The 27,086-nt window shown below is 46.8% G+C and overlaps 1 protein-coding gene across 1 annotated transcript; it reads left to right on the top strand.

Annotated features, from left to right (window-relative positions):
• Positions 1–7,323: 7,323 nt before the first annotated feature.
• SINHCAF (SIN3-HDAC complex associated factor) lies at positions 7,324–25,651 on the top strand. The gene is made up of 6 exons (XM_030480381.1): positions 7,324–7,470; positions 17,498–17,645; positions 19,761–19,860; positions 20,803–20,929; positions 22,283–22,433; positions 23,237–25,651. The coding sequence occupies exons 2-6, from the start codon at positions 17,518–17,520 to the stop codon at positions 23,397–23,399; spliced, it is 669 nt and encodes a 222-aa protein (XP_030336241.1). The 5' UTR covers positions 7,324–7,470; positions 17,498–17,517; the 3' UTR covers positions 23,400–25,651.
• Positions 25,652–27,086: the final 1,435 nt, after the last annotated feature.

The following is a 27,086-nucleotide window of genomic DNA, read 5'->3' as shown; positions in this document are numbered from 1 at the left end:
CTTTCCTCTTACAGATAATGCAAATCAAGTAAATACTGCTCTTGTTTTTGAAACCTTGCATTAGGACTGGTTCAACCACTGCTAAGGGTAGTTATCCTGACAAGAAGAGTCAGTCAGTTCAGTTATGGATAGAGATTTGTTTTGACAGCATGCTGAAAATAGTGCCTCAGAAACCACACTGCTAGCTGGTTTTAGAAAGGCCAGTTTTTGAAGAGTCTCTGAGTGGCCAGCTTCTTACTCTGTAAACAGCAATCACTTTGTTTAGCTGTTTTTCAGAAAGTGCCCGTGCCCGAAGAACAATGCTCTGCCCTGGGGCACCTTCTCGCAGCCTAGCCACCGCTGCAGGCTGCTCTAGTTCAGCTTCCCCGGGGGCCCCTGGGGCTTCTAAGAGGAGCAGGAACTCACTTGGGGATGCTATCACTCAAGGAGCCATGCTACAAATGTTCACCTATGTTTCTGCGGAGAGGCTGAGCTCCCCATACATCCCATATGCTTCAGGGCACTGCTGTTCAGCTGACCCCCCAACCTGCCATGTGAGCTTAGTCCCAGCTGGAGTATCTCCCCTCCCATAGCACCTAATCAGCCTTAACCCCTCCCAGATAAGCCCAGTCATCCCAGTGGGAGAGAAAAAAGCACAACGGTGGCTCTAACCAAAGACATTTCTTTGGAAGCTAAAAGGTATATGGCATGGAAGTCCTAAACCCTCCTGCTTCACCAACTGTTCTCTCCTTGCTGAGAGGCTTTTTAGATCTTTCCTGGAGATGTAGATAAGTTGAAAAATACCTCCTCTGGCGCTGCAGGGCCAGTACCCCCTTGCATCCCTTCTCTCCCATACCCACACGGCACTTCTTTGGTGGTCTCTACATCACGAGGTCAGTGAAGACACAGGAACTTTCCCGCTGGCCCTGAGATGTCTATCAGATCACTCCGTGGCTATGTAGCACAGGGCACATGCTGCACACTAGCTCCATGGCTTAGGCTTTGCCACTCCTGCCCTGGAGGCTGCATCTGGGTCCCTTGACTGCTCTGCATGCCGTAATTTGCAATATGACCAGGCAGGCAGACCTGAGGGAAGTCACTAAGGTCAGATGAGTGTCCTTTGGTTTGGGTTTATTTAAGTCTCTTTCATCACCCTCTAGAGTTAATTCCTGAGCATGAGCATCTATTATGGGACCCAAGGTGCTTTTGGGGATCCCTGTGATGGACATCTGCTCAAATTTTGCCTGAAGGTTCCCCATCCTGCTTCTGACCTCCCCTTATCTACATGGCTTTCTGAGTGAAGACTTCCTCCTGGAAAGTCCTTCTCCTTTCCTTATCTTCTTTTCACTTTCAGAATGGGATGCCTCCGCTCTGAGGAATGGGGATGTATCCTACTGCCTCCTCCCTTCATGCTGCTGTCTGCGTGACCTTTTCCTCTGTCTGCCTTTGGCTTGCTTTTTAGAAGATGTTAAGTGTCAAATTTGGTGGATTTGTTGCAGTCCCATTAGCTGATTTAATCCAGTTATGCTATCTGAAGTTATCTGTGTAATGTGGTGGCTTTGTTAGCCAACTCCATTCCCTCTTACCCTTGCAAAAAATGTTGCCTCCAGCTCCTCTCTCCAGATCTCCAGTAACAGATTTCCACTCGGTTCTTGGCTGTTTGTTGAAAGCTTGTGACTGGGACTCCAGGTTCTGCTTCATTCAGCGACCATCTCTGCCCACCCCTCCTTCCCCTGGTTAGCCAAGTCTGCCCACAGCTCTTCTTCCTTGCCAGAAGACTTGTAGGTACTCTGTCTGTCTTTAGCAGCTTGGCAATAAGGTCAGCAAGATGCTATGCCCTCATGAGACTAGTCACTTGTACTTGAGCTTACTGGTGAGGTATGACTGTCCTCTGCCTTCCTTTGGCTGAGTAAAATCTCTGCTCACAGAAAGACATGTTTTCTCCATAGTCTCAGGGCAGTCAAAATCTTAAATCTGAAACTGTCACCTCCTCAAAGTGCCTTTTTCCTTTCCTAGAGTATCTCAGTGTTAGGTTGATGTCATTCTACAGCTAGCTCCTCCTTGATCTGGGAACAGTTTGGGATTTTTTTTTTTTTCCCTGAAAAGGGAACTTCTGGACCTTTGTTGTGTCTGCTGGTGCTGTAGATTAAAAAGCAGTGCTACTGAGAACAGACTTGTAGGCTAGAAAAATCTCCAAAGAAAGAATGGTGATGGGTGAAGCTTTAACCTGGAAAGATACTGCTTCAGGTTGCTTGGTTTTATTTAGCAGAGTTCTGAGTATGAGCCTAGAGCACCTACACCTGTAAGAAAACTCTTCCTGTTGCCCCCCATGCTGACTGCTTCCTAGCGAGGATTTTCAGGCATCAGGGTATGACCTCAGTCTTGAAACATGACAAAAATCAATTAGCTTCCCTAGGTTTTTCTATTCCCAGGCATCCCTATTTACCTGCTTGATTCCTGCTGAGAGAGAGGTGCAGAAAAAAAGCCTGTCATGCCAAAGTGTTGCTTTTAGACACCATGGATACCCTCCCAATCACCTGCCATTGCTTTTCATTCTTTCCAGCCAGCTATGCGTGTGGTCAGGGCCATCTAAGAGGATGGACATGCTTGGTCGGGAGTCTTAGGTTCAGTAAGAAGCTTCAAAGAGCAAATTCTGTCCATAAAAATGATCTTACTTGAGACCAGGCCTACACAACACTCTCTGGAGGAGTTCACAACTTTGTGTTCCCCAAAGATTACTCTGTCAGTATAAAATCTGGAACTTCTCCCTATGCTGTTAGGAAAGATGGGAGTCTCTGTTTGGAGGAGAGATCTCTTCTGGGCTTCCAAATACTTGGTCTTTGTTTTTAGAACTGCCCCAAACGACAGAATAAAGGGGGCATAACTTTCTTGACAGGAAACAGCCTGGCAGGCAGAGAGGGATGGTCTTCTTAATCTTCGAATCGCCTTAATACAAATCCTCATAGAATAGTCTTATTGGCTTTAATGGAGATGAAAGCAATAGCACTGCAAAGAAACAAGTAGTACGTGAGAAGCTCCATTAAAGGTGTTTAAGTGGTAATAGAAAATTATCTTTTTACTATAGAATTTGAGCAATCCTTAAGAATTTAAGAGAATTATCTTCCTCTTTAGGAATTTGAAATATCAATTTAAAACTCTTCAGAAAGGTGGTTATTCTCTGCTAAGCCCCGATGGATTTCTTGCTTAGGCTGGGCTATAAATGATCTTGTTCCTAGGAGTAAAACAGTTCAGGGTCCTGTCTCTGAGGCACATAACTTGAGTGCTTCATTCTGGCAGCATGAATATCATAATATCTATTCTTATTATCATCAAACTTTGCTGTCACTGTTTATTTGTAGCCATCTGTCATTTGGCCTAAAACATAAACCAGAGGGAAATACCACATTTCTTTGTTAACCTGTTTGCTTTAAATTACCACTTCCGTGAGCATTTGCACCTTTAAAAAATCAATATGCTTTTACTCATATGGACAGTTGGTGCAAGCTGGAGCTAAAGAACTGACCTGTTGATGATCCTGATCAACTGAACTGTTGATCTCTCTCTGAAATCATACTCCTTGGCAAAATCTTATTTACAACTCTAAGTCAACCAATACTTTTCTTTTTTTTTTTGCCTGAAAGAAGTCCTGGTAATTTTTTTTCAGAATCCAATAGCCAGGCATTTAGCCAATAAAGCAAACTTTCAAATTACTCCAGTTGTAAAAATACGTTTTACAGTGAAATCTCAAAGCAGAAACAGCTGCCTGGGTTCAGTTTTGACAGCTGCTCTTCACCTAACAACAAGTAGCCTATTTGTGTTTGCTTATTCATTAAAATTGAAATATAACACAATAGGATCAGATGTCTTAGCTGGCAAATGCCCTACTTTTCCTCTGTGTTGGTGCCTCTGCCTCAGCGCTCATAATACATATATGTTTTATATTATAAACCCTTGTGATTAGCTTTATTATTACACCATCTACATAATTTAGCTTCCTAGATAAAACAATTAAGACCCTACCCAGGAAAGGTACTAGTTTAACTGGAACACAGTAACGGTCCCATTAGTTTTCCAGAGAGCACACGCGTTCTCAAAGTAAATGTTTCTTAGAGCTGACCTGGATGAGAACATATCCTCTGGTCTAAAGCTCATATTCCAGCTCACCTGTGAAGCCTCCTGAAATCCCATATTCCCCCTTCCACTGAGACTAAGCTCTGAAAGGAAAGGAAAATGCTTTATTTTTCAAAGCAGAGCCTCGTCAAATGAGGCTTTACCTATAGTGTGAAGGTGCGTGCACTGTTTCAGATGTCTGCATTTTCCAACTTAAACTCCTTAGGCTTGTTCCAAGATTGGGGCTATTTTTCATGCCCCTCTTTCCCTACAGTGAGGTCAGACAAAGCATCCCTCTGAGGGTGTGGGGAGCACAGGTGGCTTGCTCAAGGGGAAGGGGCTAGGGGAACCTCGATGGAAGCTTGTTAGCTATTGAAGTGCCTTTTACTTATTTGCAAGCTGGCTATCACCCAAAAAATGAAAACTCAAACCACTGTCGAGTTATAGGGTGGCCCTGAAATGTCATCAGCAAATGCTTCAGGGAAACCGGAGATGTTTCAGAAATGAAGGTTTTGACCGCATTTTTCATTTATGCATTGCCATTGGGACTCACGTGGCTAGAAGCTGTTTTCCTCTGAGGGCAGGAATGGCAGAGCTGTTCACAGGCCAGAGCAGTACAGCGTTTGCAAACTTAAATCCTCCCCGGGTTACAGCATCAGCTCTGTTCGTTATTGTCAGTTAGAAGCCCGCATTCTCCACAGAGCTTTGGGGCTTGCGTGAGATTTGGAGCATAAGGGCATAAAGCCATGAAATAAATACCCGCGTAGTTGCCCTGACCCCAGTCTGTATGCAGCCAAAGCCTAGGCCAAGCCATTCTGTGAACGTTCAGAGTGGTGGTGCGGGAGGGCAACCAGTGACAGGCACCACAGGACCGGGTTTGTTCAGCTGGGCACTGAGAGGCAGCATGTTTCTTGATACCTACAAGGATGCTCCTTGAAAAATACCATTTCATTCTCAGTGGGGGATTTAAATACCATACTAGATGTCACTGTACTAAAAGGAAAGTCGCTGAGGGTCTTTGAGAAGTGCAGAGAAGAGTAAAAGGGGAAATAATGGGAGAAAATCTGGGAGAATCACTCCCTCAAACTAGAGGCACATAAAACTAGACACATGTTATTTGCAAACAAAAGTTGCCAAAAGAGCTGGTAGAGTTCCCCAGACTAGTTAAAACCAGTAAAATCATAACTGCATTTTGAGAGTTTATTCAGCATTGGTTACACTTGTGTCTCACAAGTTGAACGATTTGGAAGTACCAGTAAGGAAGGCAGCAAGCTAGGATCAGTCAAAAAAGCCCCTAAACAACAACCACCCACCCACCTCACAGGTAAACCTGCAGACTTCCTCGTGAGAGAGAAACCCTCCTCTGCCTCATGCCCAAATGGACCGGTTTTGCAGCACAGAGGGAGGAGGTGGTGTAGAGTTACCAAGGATTTACAATCAGGTAGAGATGAGGTGAGGTGCTCCGACTAATCTAAGGAACAGCAGACAGTCCTGCTCTCCTGGACCCCCCCCCGCCCCGAGGTTATTTTTAGTATTTCAGAGTCTTATCCAACAACTGCACGCTGTGCCTGCGCTGCTGTCAACTCTGTGAGAAACTTTTTATCTTTTGAATAGTTGGAAATGCAGCATCAAGGCCAGGTCGGACAGGGCTTTGAGCAACCTGGTTTCATGGAAGGTGTCGCTGCCCATGGCAGGGAGGTTGGAACGGGATGAGCTTTAAGGCCCTTTCCAACCCAAAACATTCTGTGATTCTATGATTCACACTCCTGTTGGGTTTGACTGCAAGCTCGGGAGGGAGCAGCTTGCACTTGTATGGTAGTTACAGGCTGTAATGGTGCTGTCATAACCAAGTGTTCCCTTGTACATCACATGCAAATCCTTCTGACATTGCTAGTTTTTAAAGAAAGCCTATTTCAACATACCCCATCAGCTGTTTCGTGAAGCAGCTCTTCCTGAACCGCATGAGTGGGAAGCAAAGGTTGCGGTGATATGAATTTTCACATCACTCATTCTGCCGCAGCAAGAAAAACTCCAAGAACTGCTGGTGATCTTTTAAAGCACGTTAAAATGAACTCTATGTGGGGAAAAAAAACCTCCAACACCAGCACAAAACTTTCCCTCTTGTGGCCAGAGGCCATGACCCACCGCCAAGGTCGGAGCGCTGGTGCCTCCAGAGTGAGCCCAGGTGTGCTTTGTATGGAGAATGCACCAGTTGCTGCTATTGGGTGATGTTAAAACCAGCAGGGATGCGTTGTGCCACACTTAGAGGAGTGCTGCCTTCATGGTGCTGATGTTTCATAGAATCAACTAGGTTGGAAAAGACCCCTAAGATCATCAAGTTCAACTGTTATCCCAGCACTGCCAAGTCCACCACTAAACCATGTCACTGAGGGCCTCATCTACACAGTTTTTGAACACTTCCAGGGATGGTGATTCCACCACTGCCCTGGGCAGCCTGTGCCAATGCCTGATCACCCTTAATATCCAGTCTAAACCTCCCCTGATGCAGATTGAGGCCGTTACCTCTTATTGCTTGTTACTTGGGAGAAGAGGTCAGCCACCTCCTCTCTCCAACCTCCTTTAAGGTAGTTGTAGAGAGCGATAAGGTCACCCCTCAGCCTCCTTTTCTCCCCCAGTTCCCTCAGCTGTTCCTCATCACACTTGTGCTCCAGACCCTTCACCACCTCCGTTGCCCTTCTCCGGACCCGCTCCAGCACCTCAATGTGTCTCTTGCAGTGAGGGGCCCAGAACTGAACACAGGATTCCAGGTGTGGCCTCACCAGTGCCGAGTACAAGGGGTGATCACTGCCCTGTCCCTGCTGCCACAGTACTGCTGATACACGCTAGTGTGGTGTGGCGTGTTGTGTCCCGTCCCGTCCCGCGGGCTGCAGTGCGCCCGACGCCGCGGGAGGTGGCAGCGGTAGCCCCGCCCCGCCCGGCGCTGCTCCCCCGGGCAGGCAGGTGCCCGGGTCCCGCCCACCAGGCCGCGTGCGTGAAGTCATCTCCGCCGTCACAATGAGCAACACCCCCGCCCCCTCCCCCTCCTCCTCCTCCTCCCCCCCCCCCCCAGGCTTCCCGCGCGGCCTTTCTCCCTTAAAAGGACAATGGGGCGCGCAAAGCGAGAGGGCTCGATTGAGGAGAACGGAGCCGTGGGAACGGCGCATGCGCAGAGCGGCGGGTGCCGGCGGGAGGGGCGGGGACAAGGAGGTGGCGGAGGGGCGGGGCGGTGTCTCGCTCGCGCGCGCCCGCCCGCCCGCGCGCTCGGGCTGTCCGGTAGAGCGCGGAGAGCTGGGGAGCGCGCACAGCGGCGAGGGTCGGTCGCGGACTGCACGGCACGGCACCGCACCGCACGGCACGGCTGTTGGTGGGCGCAGGAGCGCGGTGAGTGGCTTCTTTCTGCTTGGAAGGAGAGGGAAAAGTAGAGCCGAGAGCGAACGTGAGGTTTAAACCCGGTTTTTGTGCGTGTTTGCTTGGTTGGGTTTGGGTTGTTGGCGTGTTGGTTGGTCTCTTTTTTTTCCCCAGTAGCCGGTGGTTTCTGTTAACTATAAATTAATCCCGGAGCCTGCGTCCAGTTCTGCAGCGGCAGAAAGACTTTGCCACTTGAAACAGTCTGACACGCATGGCTCCCGTGAGCGGCGTTTCCCCGCTTTGCTTCAGTTAGTAGAGTTTAAAGGAGGTGCTGGCGGGGGGGGAGACGCCTCCCGCGTTGTTGCGGACCCTGCCTGGGAACTCTAACCGTTGGCGTGTCCCGTCCCCAAGTACGGTTAAAGCCTTAAGTTTCGAGAGGAAGCGCAGACCTGTTCCTGGCCATTTAACTCCAAAAGCGGACCTAGGTGCGGGGTGCGTTAGGTAAACCGCGCTCCCCGGCGGTGGGGGGGGCTGCACGGAGCGCTGCCTGGAGCCTCGCCACGCGGGCCACTGGCCGGGTTCCGCCGTTGCGGGGCTGGTGTCGCAGGTGCGGCCCCGGCGCGCCCCGCACACCTGTAGCACCGGCTCGCACGAATTGCTGTCGGCGGGGTGGCGGAAGGAACGGGAGCACGGTGGTGCTCGCTATCCCTGCGCTCCGTCGTAGAAGGAGAGGGAGCCGTTGGTTCTGGTTATCGCTAGTGTTTGCGGTCGGGCTCCGTGCGCACCCGGAGACGGGGAAAACGTGCGGCTGCGGGCCGGCGTGACACGTGCTGCCGGTCGCACGGGTCGCGGCGTGGGGCCTTTCCCACATCGGCGGGCGCCCCGCCACCGGCCCGGTGCGCGGCGTTACCGGTGTGGGGACGGCGCGGCGGGCGGCGATGGCGTCCTCCCGCTCCCGCCGAGCGGCGCGAGTGGAAGTCGCTCGCCGCCCCGGCAGCCGGTGCCCGCGCCTGCCGCCAGCAAGTTTTAACTCCCGGCTTCCACGGGGCTGCGACGGCGGGGCTGGGGCTGGGGCGGCCGGCGTGCCCCCGGCGCGGCACGTAGGCAGCGCCCGGCTGCAGGGAAAACAAAGGGATCGCATGTGCTGCGGCGCCCGGCGCGCCGGGGACAGCGCTCCGCTCTGTACGGGGGGGGACGGACTTCAGCCCCGGGGGATGTTGGTGGGATAAAACTCATTCCGCGGGGGGGGTGGTGGTTTTTAGCGGCTGGCTGCCGGTTTTGGAGGACTTTTGGAGGTGCGGTGAAACTTTGGGTGCACACGCGCTCCCCGGCGTACCGCAGTGCAAGCGGGCGGGCGAGCTCCGCTGGCCACCCCGGGGCTGCCGCAGGGTCCGGAGGGTTCCGTGTCGCCCCCGCCGCGGCGTGCCCGTGTTGCTGGGAGGTCTGCGACGGCCCTTTGAAGTACAACTGTTGCCATGTTTGAATTACGTCAGGGCCGAGCCATGAGGAACCAGCGCGGAGCGAGGAGGGGGGGGTGGCGGGTGGCAACGGGACGGGACCAGACCCTGGAAGGGGGGTAGTGGCGGAAGGCGCCCGTCAGCTGCTGGGACAGGGGTCGGGGTGCCCGGTGGGGCTGTTGCGGCTCGACCCCAGCTTCCCGCCGGATGGGGCGGCTGCACCGAGACCGCGTGGTGGGGCGGCGTCTGCAGCGCGGGGCCGCCTCGCAGCGCCCACCTCCGCTCCGCGCTCGGGGCTTTCCTCCCCTTCCTGCGCCCTTTTAATTCGCTTTTAATTATATTCGCTTTTCGCCAAGTTCAACGCTTGGCAGCCCCGGCGAGGGGAGCGGGGGGGAGGGCCGGGGCCGCCCGCCTGTGCGCTCCCGGCTCTCCACCTGACCGGCGGGGCCGCCCGCGAAAGTAGGTCGTCAGCCCCGGGAAAGAAGAGGGGGGGGTCTTTGTTCCTGGCGCCGCCGCGGCCCCTAGCCGCCGAGCGAGCCCGCCGGCGGTAACGGGCGGGAGCGGGGCCCCGCCACATGGTGCTCGGCTCCCGGAAAGCGGCCGCCGCCTCCCGGCCAACCGCGCTGTGCCCGTCCAGACGGGAGCGGCGCGGCCGGGCTCCACCTGGATCCATCTTCTATCACCGTCCTCTTAGTTATTTTATCCTTTTTTAACTTGCAGTTTTGCGCCAGGGAGAGGCTTCCAGTCGCGCTCTCCCTTTCATGAGATAAAAGTTGCTGTCTCTTCTCGTACATGCGTGTAGCTAAAGAGATTTAAAGGGACCTGCCAAACCTGTTGTTTACTCGTCTGTGCCTTAGTGCAGAGAGCTGGTCTGAATCCTGCCTGCCCCGGGGCTCCCCCAGCTCCTTCTGGGCGGGAACGTCCCCGGTTCGTCCTATTGAGAGCTTTGTCCCCAGCAGTCTGCTCGCAGGCAGTTCCTCGGACCCGAATTATCCAATAATCATTAAAATTGCAGGAGAGAAAAGTAAGTTTGGAGCTGTGCCCTGCTGCTGTAGTTCTTTTAGCAGCTGGTGCAGGATGCAGCCTTTCAACCTGCTGCTGTGTGCCTGAAGCACGTGTGTCCCTTGTCCTGCCACCCTTCCCTCCTGGGCAGGGAGAGGAGAAGGCCCAGGTTTCTGAATCCTGCCCAGAACTTCAACAGCATTGCATTTGTTGTGGAGGCTGAGCAACATACTTAAGCACAACCCAACTGTAATGCTCTCCTTTTTTTTTTTTTTATTGTGAATTTTAAATCGGCACTGGTGGAAGGTGGTAGGTTAACAGCCATAGAGACATCTGCTTAACCCTTTTACAAGGCAAGACAGGAGGGTGACTTGCTCAGCAGACCATTTCACTACTGTGTGCTCATCCAAAGGTGAGACTGTGTCTGTCAGCCGTGTGCAGGGCACGTGCTGTGGAAACTCCTTTTCTCCCCAGTCTGCATGTGGTTAGATTCACTGTGCAGTTGACAGCTTTTTTTTTAATGAAGGGAAAAGATTGCACAAACCCTGCAGAGTAGGGGCGGACAGTGAACCTCTCTGCTCACACCGGTGGAAGCTGAACTCCTGTGGTACCCAGGTAAATTCCAGGTTTCTTGGGATCTGTGGTCCCTGGTAGAGAATCAGCAAGTAACAAGTCGTGGGTCTTTCAAACACCCCCACAGGCGTGCAGCATCCAGCTCCCACTGAAAGTAGGTGGGATTGAGTGCCAGAGCCTCTGGGAAAAATTCCTCCTTGCTTCTCTCAGCCCAGAGATTCTCAAAGAGAAGCTAATTGCCTATGTTTTCAGTCTTTCCTTTAAAAAGAAAACATCACTGACTTCTTAGTAGAAGACGTTAGACGAGCTGATAAGTTCACACAGGTTAAAAATAAACAGCATATGCTGAACAGCTCTGTGTCACCGAACTCTGCTTTGCATTGATTCTTAGCACCTGATGCTTTGTACCTCTTTCATAACAACGTGACACACAGACGGTCCTACTTGAAAACCAAGTTCTTCAGATTTGCACCCCTTGTAGCACTTGCTTTTTAGCAGAAAGCAGCAGGTAGTGAGCTGGGGCTTGAAGATTGAGTGGTTAAGCAGAATGCATGGGCAGGACTCCATTTCACAACTCGGACCTCTGCATTTCTGTACAATGTGCTCAGTCCAAAGTCCAAGTGAAATGACCAATAATATTACTTAAGGACATGGAAATGTATCCTTTTTAATGAAGTCACTATAGTTATTCTGCCAAATAGTTACTACTACTTCTGTTTGCGTCCCCATGAAGTATGTTACCCTCTCTAAAAAAAAAAATAAAAGCCTCAAAACCATTCAGTGTCTCATGATCTCAAGTGTCTGTGATGCATTTTCAGTAGCAGGTGGTTGCAAACAGCATCTTAACAGTTGCAGTGACCGCACTCAGATAAGCATCACAGATTGAACTCCATCACTTGCTTGAGAACATCCCAGGTTTTCTTCCCAGGTCTCCTGCTCAGGCAGAGTGGGGTGTTAGTTATGCAATAGGAGTTTCAGGGGGGATGCCCTCTTTCAAGATGGAACGCCTGCAGGTGGGACAGGTTTGGGACTTCCCCACCACCACCACCATCACATGGCAGTTTAGAGGAACACCCAAGTGGCTGAGCCTTTCACTTCTCTTGTCTGAGTGGTTTAGGTACTTATTTCCCTCTGAAGATCAGCAGGTAGGTGGGTTCCTTTGTGACTTGACTGCTTCTGAAGACTTCACTCAGAACAGCTTGTGACCCAGCCAGGATGCTGCAGAGGTTCAGACATGTGACAGAAACATCCAGTTTGACTTTTTTATATGCTTGGTAGTTGCTGCCAGCTGCTAAGATTGCACTCTAGAACTGAGCACAAAACAGTGGCTGCGGACAACTACCAGCAAAAGAGTGAGTTACTTATTTTGGCAGAGAGAAAGATTCCTGAAGATGGAGTTTTGACCTTTAACTGGTTTTGCTCAGCTCATCAAGTGAAAACTCACAGGATGCTGCTTCATTCGGATGTGTTTGGGCGGTAGTGGCCAAATACAGCTTTCCCCCAAGTGAAGTTGTTCTGGGTGGAGAAATGAAGGGAAGTGGAAGGAAAATCTGAGGATATAGGGGACCAGAAGAGTGTACAGTGCACACAATTCTATGGTTCTGGTTGTTGGAAATTAGTCACTGTTTTGAGCTATAAGGACAGTTGACAGTGTAAAAAATGTGGGTTTTTTGCAAATACTGAAGTTGCATTTTCAGATTACTCCAGTAAGCTTGGTCTGTTACTTCCTTGGAGCATTCTGGCTTTGGGCATGTTAAAATATGCTTTTCTGAGGTCCAATTTTGACTTCTTTTCCAAAGTTTCTTTCTGCAGCATGTAAACTCAGGGGGGAGGTATGTTTACATTCGGTCTCTGATATAGATCAGCTCCTCTGTCGATGTATAATTCTCTGTCCTACAAGTGATTTTCAGTAGAGGGACAGGCCTAAGAATTTATTAGTAAGACAAGCAACTGCTTCTGGCGCCATAGACAGCTCTGGAAGCATTTTTCTTGTGTGTGCATGTGCCTGGGTGTATGCACTTGCAGATGTAAAAGCCAGAGCACGTATATTGTTTCTGTATTAAGGCATGTCTTTCTTTTCCTTTAAAAGAAAATAAAGTACTGTTTTGGCTATGTTTCTTAGCTCCGATGCAATGCTGGAGAGATGAACACTGAGATTTTTACTGACAGGAACCGGCTGCATCAACATACACAGGCTAGATCATATTTTTCTGTGGCCCAACTTCAGGGAGGCTGTGCCAAGGCTGTTTTGTACACAGAAGGGGAAATCAAATGATTTTTGCAGGGTTCTCCTTCTCTCTGACGATATACTGACAGTTTTGAGTTGCACAAAGGGTGAATGATCCAGGGTCAAAGTGAAGAGATGGAAAGAGACAAAGGTATCGAGTAGTCGGGCTGGCATCCTTCTGCTCTCCCGTAACTCCGTTTCTCTTTCAGCTTTGCAAGAAGCAGGTGAGCATGTTCCTTTCAACTGGCCTGATGATTGTGTTACAAATGCAGGCATGCCTGTCTTCTAGGAATTCCTTCCTTTCCATTATAAAGGGTTTTCATTCTTCTTGGGTGATCAGAAAGAATGCAGAAGGAATCTGGAAAAACAAATGAAAGGGGCTCACCTTTTCTTATTTTAAAATCTAAAAGAGTTCAGAAGTTCTCCCCTAACTTGAAAACTTAATTAGCATCTGAAGCAATACCTCCTTTTAATTTAGATCACCAAATTAAATTTGGAAAGAAAACTAAGCACCACATTCTAGTCCTGACAGGTAACAAAAGCATGAAACCATTTTCACATGCATATGATGCATGCTGCTTTATACCAGCCTTTCACAAATGTAATAAGCAGGGTGTGTTGGGTTGGGTTTTTTGTTTGGTCTTTTTTTTTTTTTATTTATTCCCCACCTGCTTTACCGTTCTCTCTTTGACTTTTTTGGCAAGACAAGTCTTTTTGATGTTGCTTTTCCAGAACTGAGAGGGCAGAGAGATGGAGAGGTTTTTCCTGCAGTCTCTTCTGAGTCCATTCAAGTTGCTAAAGCAGTTGTTTAAAGCAGAACTTGGGGGAATAGCAACTTCTCCTTTGGCAGGGAGACCAGGGAGGAAGAGGACCACTTTTCCTCTGATTTAGGGGAATGCTGCTCCCCTCCTAGTGCAGGTAAATCTCTGCTTCTGCAGAATGACAAATAGGCTCCATTAGGATTTCTGATTCTTTGCTGGTGAACTGTCCTTTTCACTTCTATGCAGCTGCTGATTTAAAAGAAATCATGTATTTTAACAACATGCATAAATTTGGCAAAATTACATCCTGTAATGCTTTTTGACTTCTGTGGAAGTTACTTCACTCCTACTTGCCATCTTTTTACCTGTCCCAAATTTCACATGGTAAAACTTCTGCAGCTGAGATTCAGGTGGTGGTGGCCAGCAGTCTAACTCCCTCATTCTAATTTGAGATCTAAATTGCAAAGCTTTCAAGTAAAACCTTTTAAAGGGCACAGTCATATGTACCTCTAAGTACACGCTAGCTATTGAGCTCTCCAGCTGACAGAATATTTAGTGTATAATGGTCAACTGGCAACTGTTTAGGATTAAATGTGTTACTGGACTGACGCCTTCCATTTATAACTGCACTTAGATGCAGTTGTCAGAGAAATCTGTTTTACTTGTGGTTTTGCTACTAGCTTTTTCCCATTCAGGCATGATATATGGTAATACCATTGCTGACCATTCATCAAGTGGGAAACAGATGGCACTAGTTTCCCTTCTATTGAAAGATGGTGTTGAAAGGCTGCTCCTGTGAGAATAGCAGCAACGATGCAAAACAAAATATTTTCAGAATATATGTCTGATGCCAGTCTTTGCCAGAACATTAATTGTAAAACATGCATCTTGCTCTGCTGTGGTGTAAATACCAGCTGGTGACAGAGATCGTCTCATCAGCGTCTGGATTTCTGGAAGAAACAGGGTTAGAAAGTAAATCACATTGTTGATTATCAGTTCTGTCTCTTGCCCTGTAACAGCCAAGATGTTCTTGCTGCTTAAGTTTTGCAGCACTGATGAACCTTGTGTCTGCAGCTCGTCTCTAACTTTCTGAAAAAAAGCACTGGACCGTGGACCTAACATTGGGGTGGTCAAAATCTAAAGTTGCTGTTTTGTAGTTGAAAATTCCCATGTGAACATCCTGTTGGATCTCCAGAGGCTTGTTAAACACAGTGTCCTCAAGAGACTGTCTCTTGACGAAGCACATAGGATGCTAAGAAACAAAATACCTACTCTTAATTATTTGCCTAGACTAACTGAATTATTTGCCTAAACAACTCTGTTGTTTATTTATCTTGACAGTCCGGGGATACTAACCTGATTTGCTTAGGTATTTATTCATTTGCTGCAAGTCCCTGAAAATATATCCAAACAGAAGCAGAGAGTAGTTCAGAGTCTTATCCATCCCTCAACAAGCCCATTCAGCATCTCCTAAACAGCCTCACAGCATTTGGGCTGACTTTGCTGGGTATTTGCACAAGTCATTCCTGAGAGAACCTAGCCCTAGGTGAGCTACTTGCGCTGCAAATGTGCACAGAGGAGAAAGGAATACAACACTTCAAGCCTCTGGTAAATAGCATGAGCTGGGACAGGATTCCCTCTGTCTGTCCTAAGCTTGGAGGATCTCCTTAGTGTTCAGCTTGCATATGTCCCTTGCTGTCAACAGGCTCTGTGAGCGGTTTGGTCAAGACAAGCTGTTTGGGGTTGACTTGTGTCTTTCCTACATGTTTGTGCAGTAGTAATCGCAAGGAGACACAACCTTAGTGGGCACCAAGTGTTCTTGTATAACTATATGCTAGATGGAAATATAGACATGTACACTTTCAGCTGGGTATGGGTTCCTTCATGGGTTTTGTGTAAGAATATTAACCAACAATATTAAATTTAAATAAAATCTACGGTTTTCTGTTCTTAAGAGCCTGGGAACCTTGTATGTTTATTTTGCAGTGCTGTCATGCTTTGATCTTCCCCTTTGGGGTGTAGTTTCACCTTTGGAGGACAGTGACTAGGCCTGGGTTGTTCACTAGCTTTGCTGTGGTGCTGCAAAAATATGCAGGATCTTCTTCCCCTCACACCCTGTCTCTGTCAGTAGGGTAAGCACAATGGTAGGTATAGTTGTTTTGTGGAAGCAGCCTCAGCTGAACCTCCTTTTCGGTATTTTTTTCCCCTCTGTAATGATGTGGCAAGTCTTGGGGCTGTATACTGAAGATTTCAGGTTAATTTTCTCTGTCCTGAAGGATATTAGAATTACATCCCTTGCCTTTCTGCAGCTGGAAGATTTGGGGACAAATCCCTGTACCACATACATTCACCAGTAACCCAGGTTGGGTTGCTGGCACTTCAAAGCCCCTGGGACTGAGAATGACTGGGAGCTTCCTCTCACCGCACTTGCCTACAAGTGATGGAGATGCTGCCCTCCAGAAAGTCCTGCCTGAGCTACTGTGGTTTTCAGTAGTATTTGTGGGGAGGGGAGGTGGCTTTCTATTAGCTTTTACAAGAGCATAACAAGTTGGCCTTTTGTTACGGGAAGAGGGAGAAACCTTGTGTTATTTGTGTGGCTCCATCTAATATTGCCTTTTTTAAAAAGCAGAAGTTCTCAGCTGTGGGAGCCTGTTCTCGTGGAGCTTCCTTTAGCTGGTGGCCTGTCCCTTCTCGGAGCATTAGTGTGTGACAAGCAGCAGAGGTGGCCGCTTGCTCCCTGCAGCGGGTGGTTGAGGCAGAGCTTGCACCGTGGTCTAAGAGACATCTTAGAATGGTCCCCGCCTGTGTTATGAGACAGATGCTGTGCAGCCTGTGAGGACTTGCTGTGTATCCATGCTCAGCACCAGCAAAGCACCAGCTTTGCTCGGTTTTTGAAGCACTGTGGGAGCTCTATTTGCTCTGACAGCTTCTCATGCCATGTCAGACTGTGTCTGCACTGGGGAGTAACTGATGCCTGGGGAGAACCGATTTGGTGCTGGGGACATCATGCGTTGAAGGGGTCTGTGTCATGATGGCTGCAGTAAATTAACTTGTAACTGATGTTAGAAGCTTCTGACTGGAAAACCTCCACTGTACGTTACCTGCTCTGATGGCAAATCCCAGCCCAGGTACCAAAAAGGATAGGCAGACTTCTAAGAGCAGCATGGCTTTCGGCTTTGTGAGCCAGCACTGACTTTGCAGAGCTGGTGGTTAAGAAACAACTTCCCTGTAAACGGGAGTACCCTTTGCTCCGGCATCACTGGTGGTGGCTGGGATGTGTGGTAGGTGCATGCTAAAATGCGCCCCAGGGTCCTGCTCCCCAGCCCTTTTCTAGCTAGGTTTCCTTCCCATGGAAAGCAGGGTGGGGAAGGTGGGAGGGCGAGAACTGAGCCTGTGCTGACATGGAGCTCGGATGCTCTGCCAGGCCTGAGAGTGGAGAGATGTGCTCCTGGGTCCCGCAGCGCAGACACGGCCACTGAGGGCTGGGTGGGACCCCACCCTCCTGTTTTTAGTGCGGCTTTTCAGGTATGTCTGCAGCCTGGAGGTATGACTGCAGCTCATTTAAAGTTACTCCTACTCACTTTCGACAAAGTTTGGCAGGGCTGTTTCCAGCAAACACCGGTGGCGATGACGAGGAAGTTCCAGTGACCCAGGGCTTGGGCAGGTTCACACGGCCTGTCCTGCAGCCTGTTTTACCACATACATACGGCTTTCATTAGCCAAGTCAGCTGCACTCACACCTCTGGGTTGTGCTGTTGTAGATGTGCCCTTAGAGTAGAATTGTGCAGTGATGAGCTTGTCATGAGTCTTGCTGGTTATTGCTTAACACTCCAGCTGTTGTTAATTGTTTTTCTTTAATAAGAAAGTGCATTCCAGGTACATCTGCTCTTCAAAGGCAATGCGGGATAAAGCTATAGCCTAATCTAGCAGTTTCCCATGCTGAATAATGCTTTAGTTTTGTTTTGCCCAGTGAAGTGCCAAGGTTTTTCTTTCAGTATCTTACAGTGATAAGTAACACTAGTTCCATTTTGTTTTCACAGGCTACAGCTGGGAGGAAAAGATGTTTGGCTTTCACAAACCGAAGATGTATCGGAGTATAGAGGGCTGCTGTATCTGCAGGGCTAAGTCTTCGAGTTCTCGTTTCACTGACAGCAAACGTTATGAAAAGGATTTCCAGAATTGTTTTGGGTAAGATTCTTTCTAGTGAACATTGTGGTCAGTCATGGTGTTGATCTCCAAGCCATGAACCTCATATGCTGTCCCTCTTGCTCTGGAAGACTGAAGGGTTAGGCTAGCAGAGGTGCTTAATTGGGAAAGTCTGGCTTCAGCCTCTTCACAACTTTCCTGGCCAGGTCAGGAGGAGCTGGATCTGCTGCTGTGTATGGTACCATTTGGTTGCTGATTTTGCTGTTGCTGCCAGTGGTGTGCTGCTGTAGTTCCTAACAGTGAAAGGTCAGTCTCATGCCTCTCCCACCTCACAGGACGTGCAGGGATTTATTTAGACCTCTCTCAGACTGTGTATTTTGCACTTGTTCCTTAGAGGAGGCGTAAATTCCCACACAAGGTGGTAAACAGCACAGGTACACGGAGATTTTCTGTGGCTCTGAAGATTGAAGGGTGTTAGACAAAACTTGATGAGTAAATACGTAGCAGTTCCAGCAGGGTTTATGCAGAGTGCCCTGTTTCAGGTGTTGCTGCCTTTGTTCACATGGGGCGTATCAACATGTTATTAAACTTCCCATTGGAAACATATTCTGATGGAAAATAAGCATCTGGTAATTAGCTTTCCAATTAGCTAATATTGCATATAATGTTACTTGAAAGCATCAGTAAGCAGAACTATAAATACCAGTGATTTCTTTTACTACCTGCTGGGACTACAGGTCGCAGCAGCTGGTAAAAATAATAGAAAATATTAAAACTTTTTTGAAATACCTTCTAAGAACTTTGAAATTCTGTATAAATTTGTGTCTCTGCATTGTCAGCAAAGCAAACTCTTCTGTGATAGCTTGTAATTATTTTTTACTGTGTTTATTTTTGATTTTTTTTTTTTTCCTAATGTATAAGAATTTCTCCTATTCATGCTGTAGTTTTCCATGAAACCATTTCCCCTGGAAGAAGTCCATGTTGTTGATAGCTATTTTCTGCTCTTTTTTTCCAGTCTTGTTGGATTACCTCTCATCAAAATCTTAGGCCCAAGAGGAACTTTAATGCATTGTATTAAAAACTATATATACATACCAGCATTGCTACTCTGTCTCAAGTGCTTAACTTTATATGTGTAAATCGTTCCAGTCTTTAGAAATATTTCCCTCTCTCCCCTTTTTCTAGAAACACTCCTTTCATGTGCAGCTTTATAGTGCTTTGTATTTGCCATGGATTTTTGTACATAAAGCTGGTGCTGACAATTTTCCTTATCATGTTTCTTTGCTGCTGTCCTTGGCAGTGGAAAGACTCTGTGAAGACTCATTGCTTTTTTTGTTGTTGCTAACTACCACAAAGAAGCTTGCAATATAGCAGGGCCTTTGGTCTTGTGCTATCTGAAATATGTTTGCCAAGGTAAAAATGCAGTCTTAACACTGAGCAAATAATGGCTTATCTGAGCCTGCCCCATTCATCTATAAATGCTTCAAAGTCTTCCCATTTAAACAGCTGAAAAACTCTACAGTGGATCCCCTTCGTGTTTCTTTTAGCATGCATTAGCAGTAGAGATGGTTTCTGGAAAAAGCTTGTTAAAGGGAGCAAGTATTGCTGTCATTCCAGTGACTGCTGCTTCTGAAACCTTATCCTACGCTTATGCGGGAGTGCGTTAGGTGGCATTTGTTACTCATCCTTGAAGCTCTGTGAGAAAGTTAAGAGCTGAATAAGCTTTTGTTGGATCTCTGAAGTCTGTTTCCAAATGCACATTCAAGGAATATGATTATTCCTCCTCCCTCCTTCTCCAAGCCAACCAACCAACCCACTGGAACTGTTGAGTGGGTGTTTTTTGGGGGGTGGTATTTTTGGGGTTGTTTTTTGGGTTTGGTGTGGAATGTTTTTGAAAGGAGGTGCGACTGTTGTTTTCAGTGCCCCTCTGGAAGCAGATTACTATACCTTTTATTTCTGTATGGAAGAGTGCCTTCTGAAAGTGAGACCTGGTCTTTAAATGGCAGTGTTTGAGCACCGCAAATGAATTGTCACGCCTGAAAAGCAGAACATGAGAACCCTTCTTGCTCAGCGATTTTTATGCTTCTTGCTGTTAACAAGTGGAGGTGTGCTTTTGGTAACTGTTATCAAGTGATTTTTGCTTTTATGCTTTACCAGGCTCCACGAGGCCCGCTCAGGAGACATTTGCAATGCCTGTGTCCTTTTGGTGAAAAGATGGAAAAAATTGCCAGCAGGATCCAAAAAAAACTGGAATCACGTTAGTCATTTATTTCTTCTCCACCCCAAAACTAACCAGTCTCTGCCTTAGTCCTTCCTGTTAGAGAGGGGAGGTGTTAGTGAGGATTTGGCGTTTCCTGTTTCCCCGCTGACACTCTCCCTTCCCACCCTCAGCATCTCATACTCCTTCCTGGAGTATTTCCTGTTACGTGGCTCTTACCTGTCTTTGGTTTACATGCGAATGGTGATTATGCAAGCCTGGGATGGAGTCACAGGCTAACTTACCGTGTAATTCCTTGTTTTCACAAGCTCACAACTTGGTCCAAAAGTCTCTTACGACACTCAGAACATTTCAAATTTGGCCTCTATCCAAAATTGGTTGCTTTTTTTAAATAGTTTGAACAAGCAAGGTGACTTGCTCAAGCAACACATAAATCAGTGTCGTTTAGTCAGATAATTACAGTGACTAATATCTTGCAGCTATCGCCACTCATATATTCTGTTTTGATACAGCTAATTCAGTTTGGGCCTAGGGCTGGGAAGATGATTAGAATTCTTTGTGTATGTTCTAATCTTTATTCGAGAAACCTTGGTGGGAATGGGAACCAGATCTATGGTTATTACTACAACTAGCTTTATTCACAAGTTAAATCGATGATTTTCAGGGCAAATGCTTGGCAGACACTCTTAACCTGTATTGGCTTAAACAAATGTTGTCTAACTAAACTGAAATTTCCAGAAATAGGAAAAAGGCTGAAGTTGAACTGAATGTGCTTTTTAAGCTAGTTTACTGCATTTTCCTACAGACTCAGCCTCTTACAAACCAGATATAAACGAAACATAAGAGTGTCAGTGCACAGAACTGCCTTGGTTCAACTAAATTGGTTTTGAACACCTTCAGCTAGGTCAGTGCAGGTACTTCGATTAGGGCAATATCTGGGCATGATGCAGAAGTATTATGCAAGCATTTTCTGTGTTCTAGGTGGTAGATGCCAGGGCTGGACCCAGTCTTAAAACAACATTGAAACCAAAGAAAATGAAAACACTCTCTGGAAGCAGAATAAAGAGCAATCAAATTAGCAAACTGCAGAAGGAATTCAAGCGGCACAGTAAGTGGATCCAAACGGATTTTGGCAATAAGCTTTAGCCTCCCATAACATAGCTTACTGTTAACTGGCTGAGCTGAATCACCACCTAGATTCAATTTTATGCTTACACATTTGGGCGCTCCCTGTTCTCACACTCTCTCATGCTCCAGGGGCTTGGGAAGGGGGTGGAATGAGGAGGAAGAGCTGGTGTGCAGGGTGGGCTGTGAGACAGAGGTGGGGAAGCAGTGGGGAGAATGGGAAGCCTGGCTTGAAAGTGTAGGCAATTGTAGCTTATGCCCCACGTTTAAATGACATGTCTCTAGAAAGAATTTCTTGGGCACAACTCGCTGAAACTAAACTTGGAAGAGGTTTCCCTCTCTTTCAGTAACGCACTATGGCCATTTCAGCTCTTCTCCCAAGAAGCACTGTTCTGTGCCTGTCTGTCAGCCACTTTCTTCTAGACATGGATTCAGCCCAGGCTTTCTATTTAACCCAGACTTTTCCCTTCAGCTTTAAATTCCTGCCATGTTTCCTCTCTGTAGTTTCTTTACACCTTCCTCTGCCATTCTCAATGATTTCTTTCAACCATCTCCTAGATTCTTCAAATAGATTTGGATTCGTAGCTTTCCAGCAAAGCCATCTGCCAGTTATGCTCTAAATACATGTCAGTACTTTAGGTTTTTCCTCTAAAGCAAACCTTCCAGCTCCTTACCTGTTGCTGACTTCTCTCTCTTTCAATTTTCCTACCTGGCCTGAAGGAAGAGTGCTCTAAAGAATCAGTAAAGGTCCTGACCCAAAGAGCATGTATCTCCTCATTCAATGTGCTATAGTTGATCTAATTCTGTTACTGTAGGTGCTAGAGGTAATAACTGGAAAGGTAGGTAAGTAGACTCTCGGTTAAGGTGTGTGTCTGCACGGAGTCCATAGTCTCGATCCAGGAAAAGCTCAGCCTATTGCATTAATGAGAAGAGCTTTGCAACTGAGTGGGTAAGAAAGGAGATTTACAGGGAGAAAGTACTAGGTCTGAAGCACAGATCCTCAACGTCTTCGATCTTCAAGTGATTCCAGAGCGAGACTAGGATCTTTTACAAAGCATGGCCTGCACAGGCTATGTTTGAGAGCCAGGAACTGAAGCCTAATCCTGAAGCTCTTTTCCCTTCTGTACAAGTTGTGAGCTCTGTCTCCCAAATGCCCATAGTCTCTATTGAAACTGGCAGGGGCAAGTGAAAAATTGGTGGTTGTTGTTGGGTTTTTCTTGTTAATGAAGAAAAGTCTGTCTCTGTTCCCAGTCCACATGTGACCTGTTAGAAGTCAGGAAGAGGGTAAGTCACTGGGTGCATGTCCTGATTCTTACATTTATTCTTTCTCCTGCAGATTCTGATGCCCACAGCACCACTTCGAGTGCCTCCCCAGCTCAGTCACCCTGTTACAGTAACCAGTCTGATGATGGTTCTGACACAGAGATGAGTGCTGGGTCCAGCAGAACACCAGTTTTTTCCTTTTTAGATCTCACATATTGGAAAAGGTAAAAAGCAACAGAACGTGCACTCTGTGCAGGTAGCAATTCACTTCACATACACAGTGCTTGATTGTGCTGAACTTCATTTAAGGATATACTTTAAGTCGCAGAGTATTATACACTATCTGTCTGTGTTGGAAAGAAATGCCGTGTGTTTAAGACATCTTCCCCATCTCCCTCCAATTCCCTAAATACTAATACAGTTGCCCGAAAATATTTTTAACATTCCTATCATTATCTTGTCTTAAAACCGTGCTTTGTGGACACGATGTGTTACCAAGTGCTCTCAGCTTGCCAGCAAAAACACAGCATTTGATTTGGTTGACCTGTGATGGTAGTCACTTAGAAGGTAGGAAAACCATAAGATTTTCTGGGAGCTGATGAGCTTGTTATCTTTATTGCCTGTTGTGACACAGTAAGCCCTTGCTTTATTGAAATTGTTGTGGCTTTGCCGCTTCCTCTCAAATCGTGTTTGCAAGTGCATTGTTGTCAAGGTTAGTTCAGCCCAGATAGCTGGGAATCTGAAACTTCCCTGGGAAGCAAAATGGGAGATGTAGTTTTCTATAGACATGGGTTTGGATTTGTTCTGGTTTGTTGTTTTTCCTTAAAGCGGTGTTGTGGATTTAGACACAGACTTGTTTTCTCTCTTCAGAGTAGCTTTTTCCCTCCTGCCCCCTGAGCTGGAGGCTCAGAAAAGTTATGTTTTGGGTCAGACTGATTTTTTTTTTTTTTTTGCATTTCTGTAAATTCTGTATATTCTAAATACACACACACAAACTATCTGTGTCTCTCCCTGCCATTTCTTCCAGGCAAAAAGTCTGCTGTGGAATTATTTACAAAGGGCGTTTTGGGGAAGTTCTCATAGACACTCATCTCTTCAAACCTTGCTGTAGCAATAAAAAGTCTGCCACTGAAAAGCCAGAACAAGAAGGACCACAATCTCCAGCAATCTCCACCCAAGAGGAGTGGTGACTTCCTTGGATAGCTGCAGAAGGTTATACAGATCCTCTTTTTCTCTGGAAAAAATACTAGAAAAGTGACTGTTGACTTTGGACACCTGCTATGCTGCCAAAAGACTATTCCCTAGAACTGTTTTTGGGTTTTACTGCTACAATTCCACAAACTCTGAAGCCAGTTTGTATCCTTTCAGAAAGACTGTACATAATATTTAAGATTCTATGGAACACTTAGCAAAGCTGAATGCTGCTGCAAGGTTGTCTAATCTTTTCTCCCCTTCTTCCCCCCCCTACTTGCTTCACCAGTGAATTTGAGGATGGGGGTTTGTATATTAAAAGTATATGTAGTTCATGTTCCTGTATTGACAGAAGCAGTGGTTGTAAGGCTTTTTTTTTTTTTTCTTTTAAGTTGGTTGGTAACCTTCCTTAAATCCCCAAGAAAATATTTCGTTCTTAGACATGTATGAGTCAATAAGATGAACTAATACATAGAAATGATATGTCACCTCTCTAGCTATATAAATGTATATTTTTAAGGGTGTGGAGATCTCACCCTATACTACTGACATAACAAAGACAATTATTTCATCCCTCCTATGTGGCAGACTGGTAAACTGCAGACATCTCTACTACAAGTGGTAGTTACCTGAGAAGGCCCCCAACATAAAGTGCTTTTCAGAAGGGGCGGGAGGGAGATTTACCTAAGACCTGAACATGGGAGGCTACTTTGGTTTAACCCAGCGGCAGACACCCTGGGCTTCATGTTGTAACTGACTGGTGATTAGAGATGGACCAAGGAAACATCTTGATGCCCAAGTTTTAGGTATAAGTGATAGCCAAAACTTGGTAACTGCTATCTGCTGGTCCAGTGCAGCTGAAATGTGACCACAGACGAGACTTTCTGCTGGTTTGGGACCTGACCCAAGAACCAAACCCCTTGATAAGCAAATCAGGCTCTGGTCCATAATCCGAATGCAGCTTGGGGTCTGGATTCATGATTGCTGTTTTGGAACCCTTCCCCTGCAGTGCTTCTCCGTGTTTGGGTTTTACGGGGTTTTTTTGTTTGTTTAAACAGATCAATTCTTTTGTGAATACTGAGTATGAAAAGTTGTGTTAAGAATGGTGCTGTGCTGAATTGAGGCAGCTCTGTTTGCATACGTGATCAAAAGGTGGTATTTCTTACATGATTCCCAGACAAAGTCGTGTGCAAACCTTTGCGACACTCGTTCAAACTCCACTTTGCCTGTAGGGTGGAAGCAGCTTCCCGGAAGAGTGTGCTGCAGGTTTAGCTCCCAATTGCTTCATGTTCCTTTTATGAAGGTTTAACTTGTATAAGCTGGGAATTCTGCTTTTTGGTTGGTTTGTTTCTGTTTTAGGGGGGAGGGAAGACTTTCCTTACTGTTAATCTCTTGAGATATTCTACGATGGATTGCTGCAAGCTTCCTTTTCTGTGAGAGTCATCAGCATAATACTGTGGTGGGTAGGGCTTAGGTCTGGATTTCCATGTAGTCTCGCTTCCTGAAATGGGAATGCTTAGCAAATTAAAACATAGGTAGGGAAAGATGTGCAGGTTTTAAGAGAAGCCTCTACCCTCAAAGCTTTTGTCATCCTTATTTTTATTTCTCCTTCCATTTGGTAAGCCAACCTCAGGAGAGAAAAAACATCAGGGGAAACAGGGTTTTGACATATCACAGCCCTACAGCTTTCATTGGTCTTACTTTGCTTTTTGCTAAGCTCCCTGAGATTCTGAAGGGAGGACAAAGCTGCCTACCTTGCTTTCATCTGCAACCAAATAGAACCATTCAGGTTGGAAAAGACCTTTAATACCATCAAGTCCAACCAGATATAACGGATACTTGCTTGAACAATGGCTTAACTGGGTTGGTTGTGTTTATTAAGAGCTTGAGCAAGAGTTCTAGCTGTTTTTGCAGACACCTGCTTTCATTTGAATTTGTGTTTTCAGCATCAGTCATTCTGTACACCTAAGGCTGCAGTATTGGTGGTAGGATGTGCTCTGATACGGATCATCTCTTCTGTATTTATTTATTTATTGCTAGGTTTCAACCGCCAACTGCTTCCCCTACTCCCTCCCACCTCTTCCATTCCCAGTAGTAATGCAAAAATGAACTGTATGTAGTCATGCACTTTGTATTAATGTATTAGAAATCTATGGAACCTGTTTTGTACTTTTATACTGTTCAGACACTTGTAATCCAAACTTTTTTTTACTAGGGTAATGAATAAATTTAGACTTATTTAGAAAATAAACAATTTCTCTGTTTATTTCAGTTCTGTTCCATTATGAGATGTAGTGTTTGAACCAGCCTAGGCAACCTGTGTTTCTATTTGAACAAGACTCTTTTTAAGGGGCAGGAGGGGAATTTCTCTTCCTATTTAATTTGGAAAGAGGAGCTGAGGAAGGGAAGGAGGTGGTGTTTATTAAGATAGCTGTCTTGGGGCAGCATCATAGAGCCTTCCCTTGGCACTGCATGTGCGTTAGGCATTCCTTTACTGGGAATGGGTGGTGCTGACATACCATGTTCCCGAGGGGCATGCTCTCTGTCTAGCTCACCGGCCTTCAGCAAAGGCCAGCTGAAGCAACCGTGCTCGAAGGTTGGTGCTGACAGCATTTGGAAAGGTCTCTTTCCAGATCCAGCGGAGTCGGTGGAACAGACTAGTGCTGCTCCGCCGGAGCCTCGAGTGCTCCTTCCCACGACAGGCGTAGTCAGCTGGATAGGCTCCAGCAGACTGGTGGGAGCAAGGTCTCTGGCAGGAGGTGGCAGTGAGTAACTGCGTTTGTAAGATCAGGCCGTTCCCTGATAATGGAGAAAACATTGCAGCCTTAAAGCCTGATGGCTTGTTCAAGGGATTATTTTGGATGTTAGTGGAGACACTGATTTATTCCTGCCGATGGTGGTTTTCTTGGAAATCGAGCACAATGATACCCAAAGATTCAATTCGGGGAAAGCTCTGCATAGACTGCAAGGCCGTGGGGTTTTGGTACAATAGCATCTATTTTGGTTATATTTACCTTATCTGCTGTAGATGCCTAACATACCTTGGGCCTGGTTGCATTCACCTAAAATGAAAACCTCTAGAGTCACTGAAGAGAAGCAGTTGCACCGAAAGGTGGTTTAAAGCAGGTAAACCCGTGCGTATCCCACTCTTTGTAACTTCCACCCTTTTTCAAATAACAATTTCCTTTTCCCCCGTCACTGCTGCTGCATGTCCGTAACTACAGGTACTGTCTGGGAAACCTCTGGCTGCTGAGAACATCAGTTGATGGGCAGAGGGCTTTTTTTCATGGGGCAGATAACCTAATGGAGGGGTACAGCTGTGGAGGAGGATGCTCCTATGGGAACATTGGGGTGGCAGGGCTTGCCATCTTCAGAGCAACGTGAAATGAAATCTGGAGACAAACTCCTGGGCGAAGCCCTCCTGTGCTTCACCTGAATCAGCTGCCACAATGGCAAATGTGACATCTGTGAAAATACATGGCAGTGCGAGCATTGTAAAGGTGCTTTACAGGGAATTGTATGATACTCCACAGATGAGAAAAACAAGGCTTATGACAAGAAGGTATTTTGCTGTGTTGCTGGAGGTCACCAATGGACAGGGAGCAGCTTCATGATTTCCAGCAGCTGTGCTGCACACCAGTGCTGCTGCTGAAGACACAATGGCAGGTTCTCTTTGCTTTTGTGTG

This window comes from Strigops habroptila, chromosome 3 (assembly GCF_004027225.2).
Source record: "Strigops habroptila isolate Jane chromosome 3, bStrHab1.2.pri, whole genome shotgun sequence".
Taxonomy (NCBI): domain Eukaryota; kingdom Metazoa; phylum Chordata; class Aves; order Psittaciformes; family Psittacidae; genus Strigops; species Strigops habroptila.
The sequence above is the reverse complement of the archived record's forward strand: the minus strand, read 5'-3'. Positions and strand labels throughout refer to the sequence as shown.

Excerpts from the sequence above, each read along its gene's own strand:
- SINHCAF (XM_030480381.1), top strand. The coding sequence starts at position 17,518 with ATGTTTGGCTTTCACAAACCGAAGATGTATCGGAGTATAGAGGGCTGC. Across the intron at positions 19,861-20,802 it reads CCAAAAAAAACTGGAATCAC|GTGGTAGATGCCAGGGCTGG; the intron begins GTTAGTCATTTA and ends TCTGTGTTCTAG. Across the intron at positions 20,930-22,282 it reads GAAGGAATTCAAGCGGCACA|ATTCTGATGCCCACAGCACC; the intron begins GTAAGTGGATCC and ends TTTCTCCTGCAG.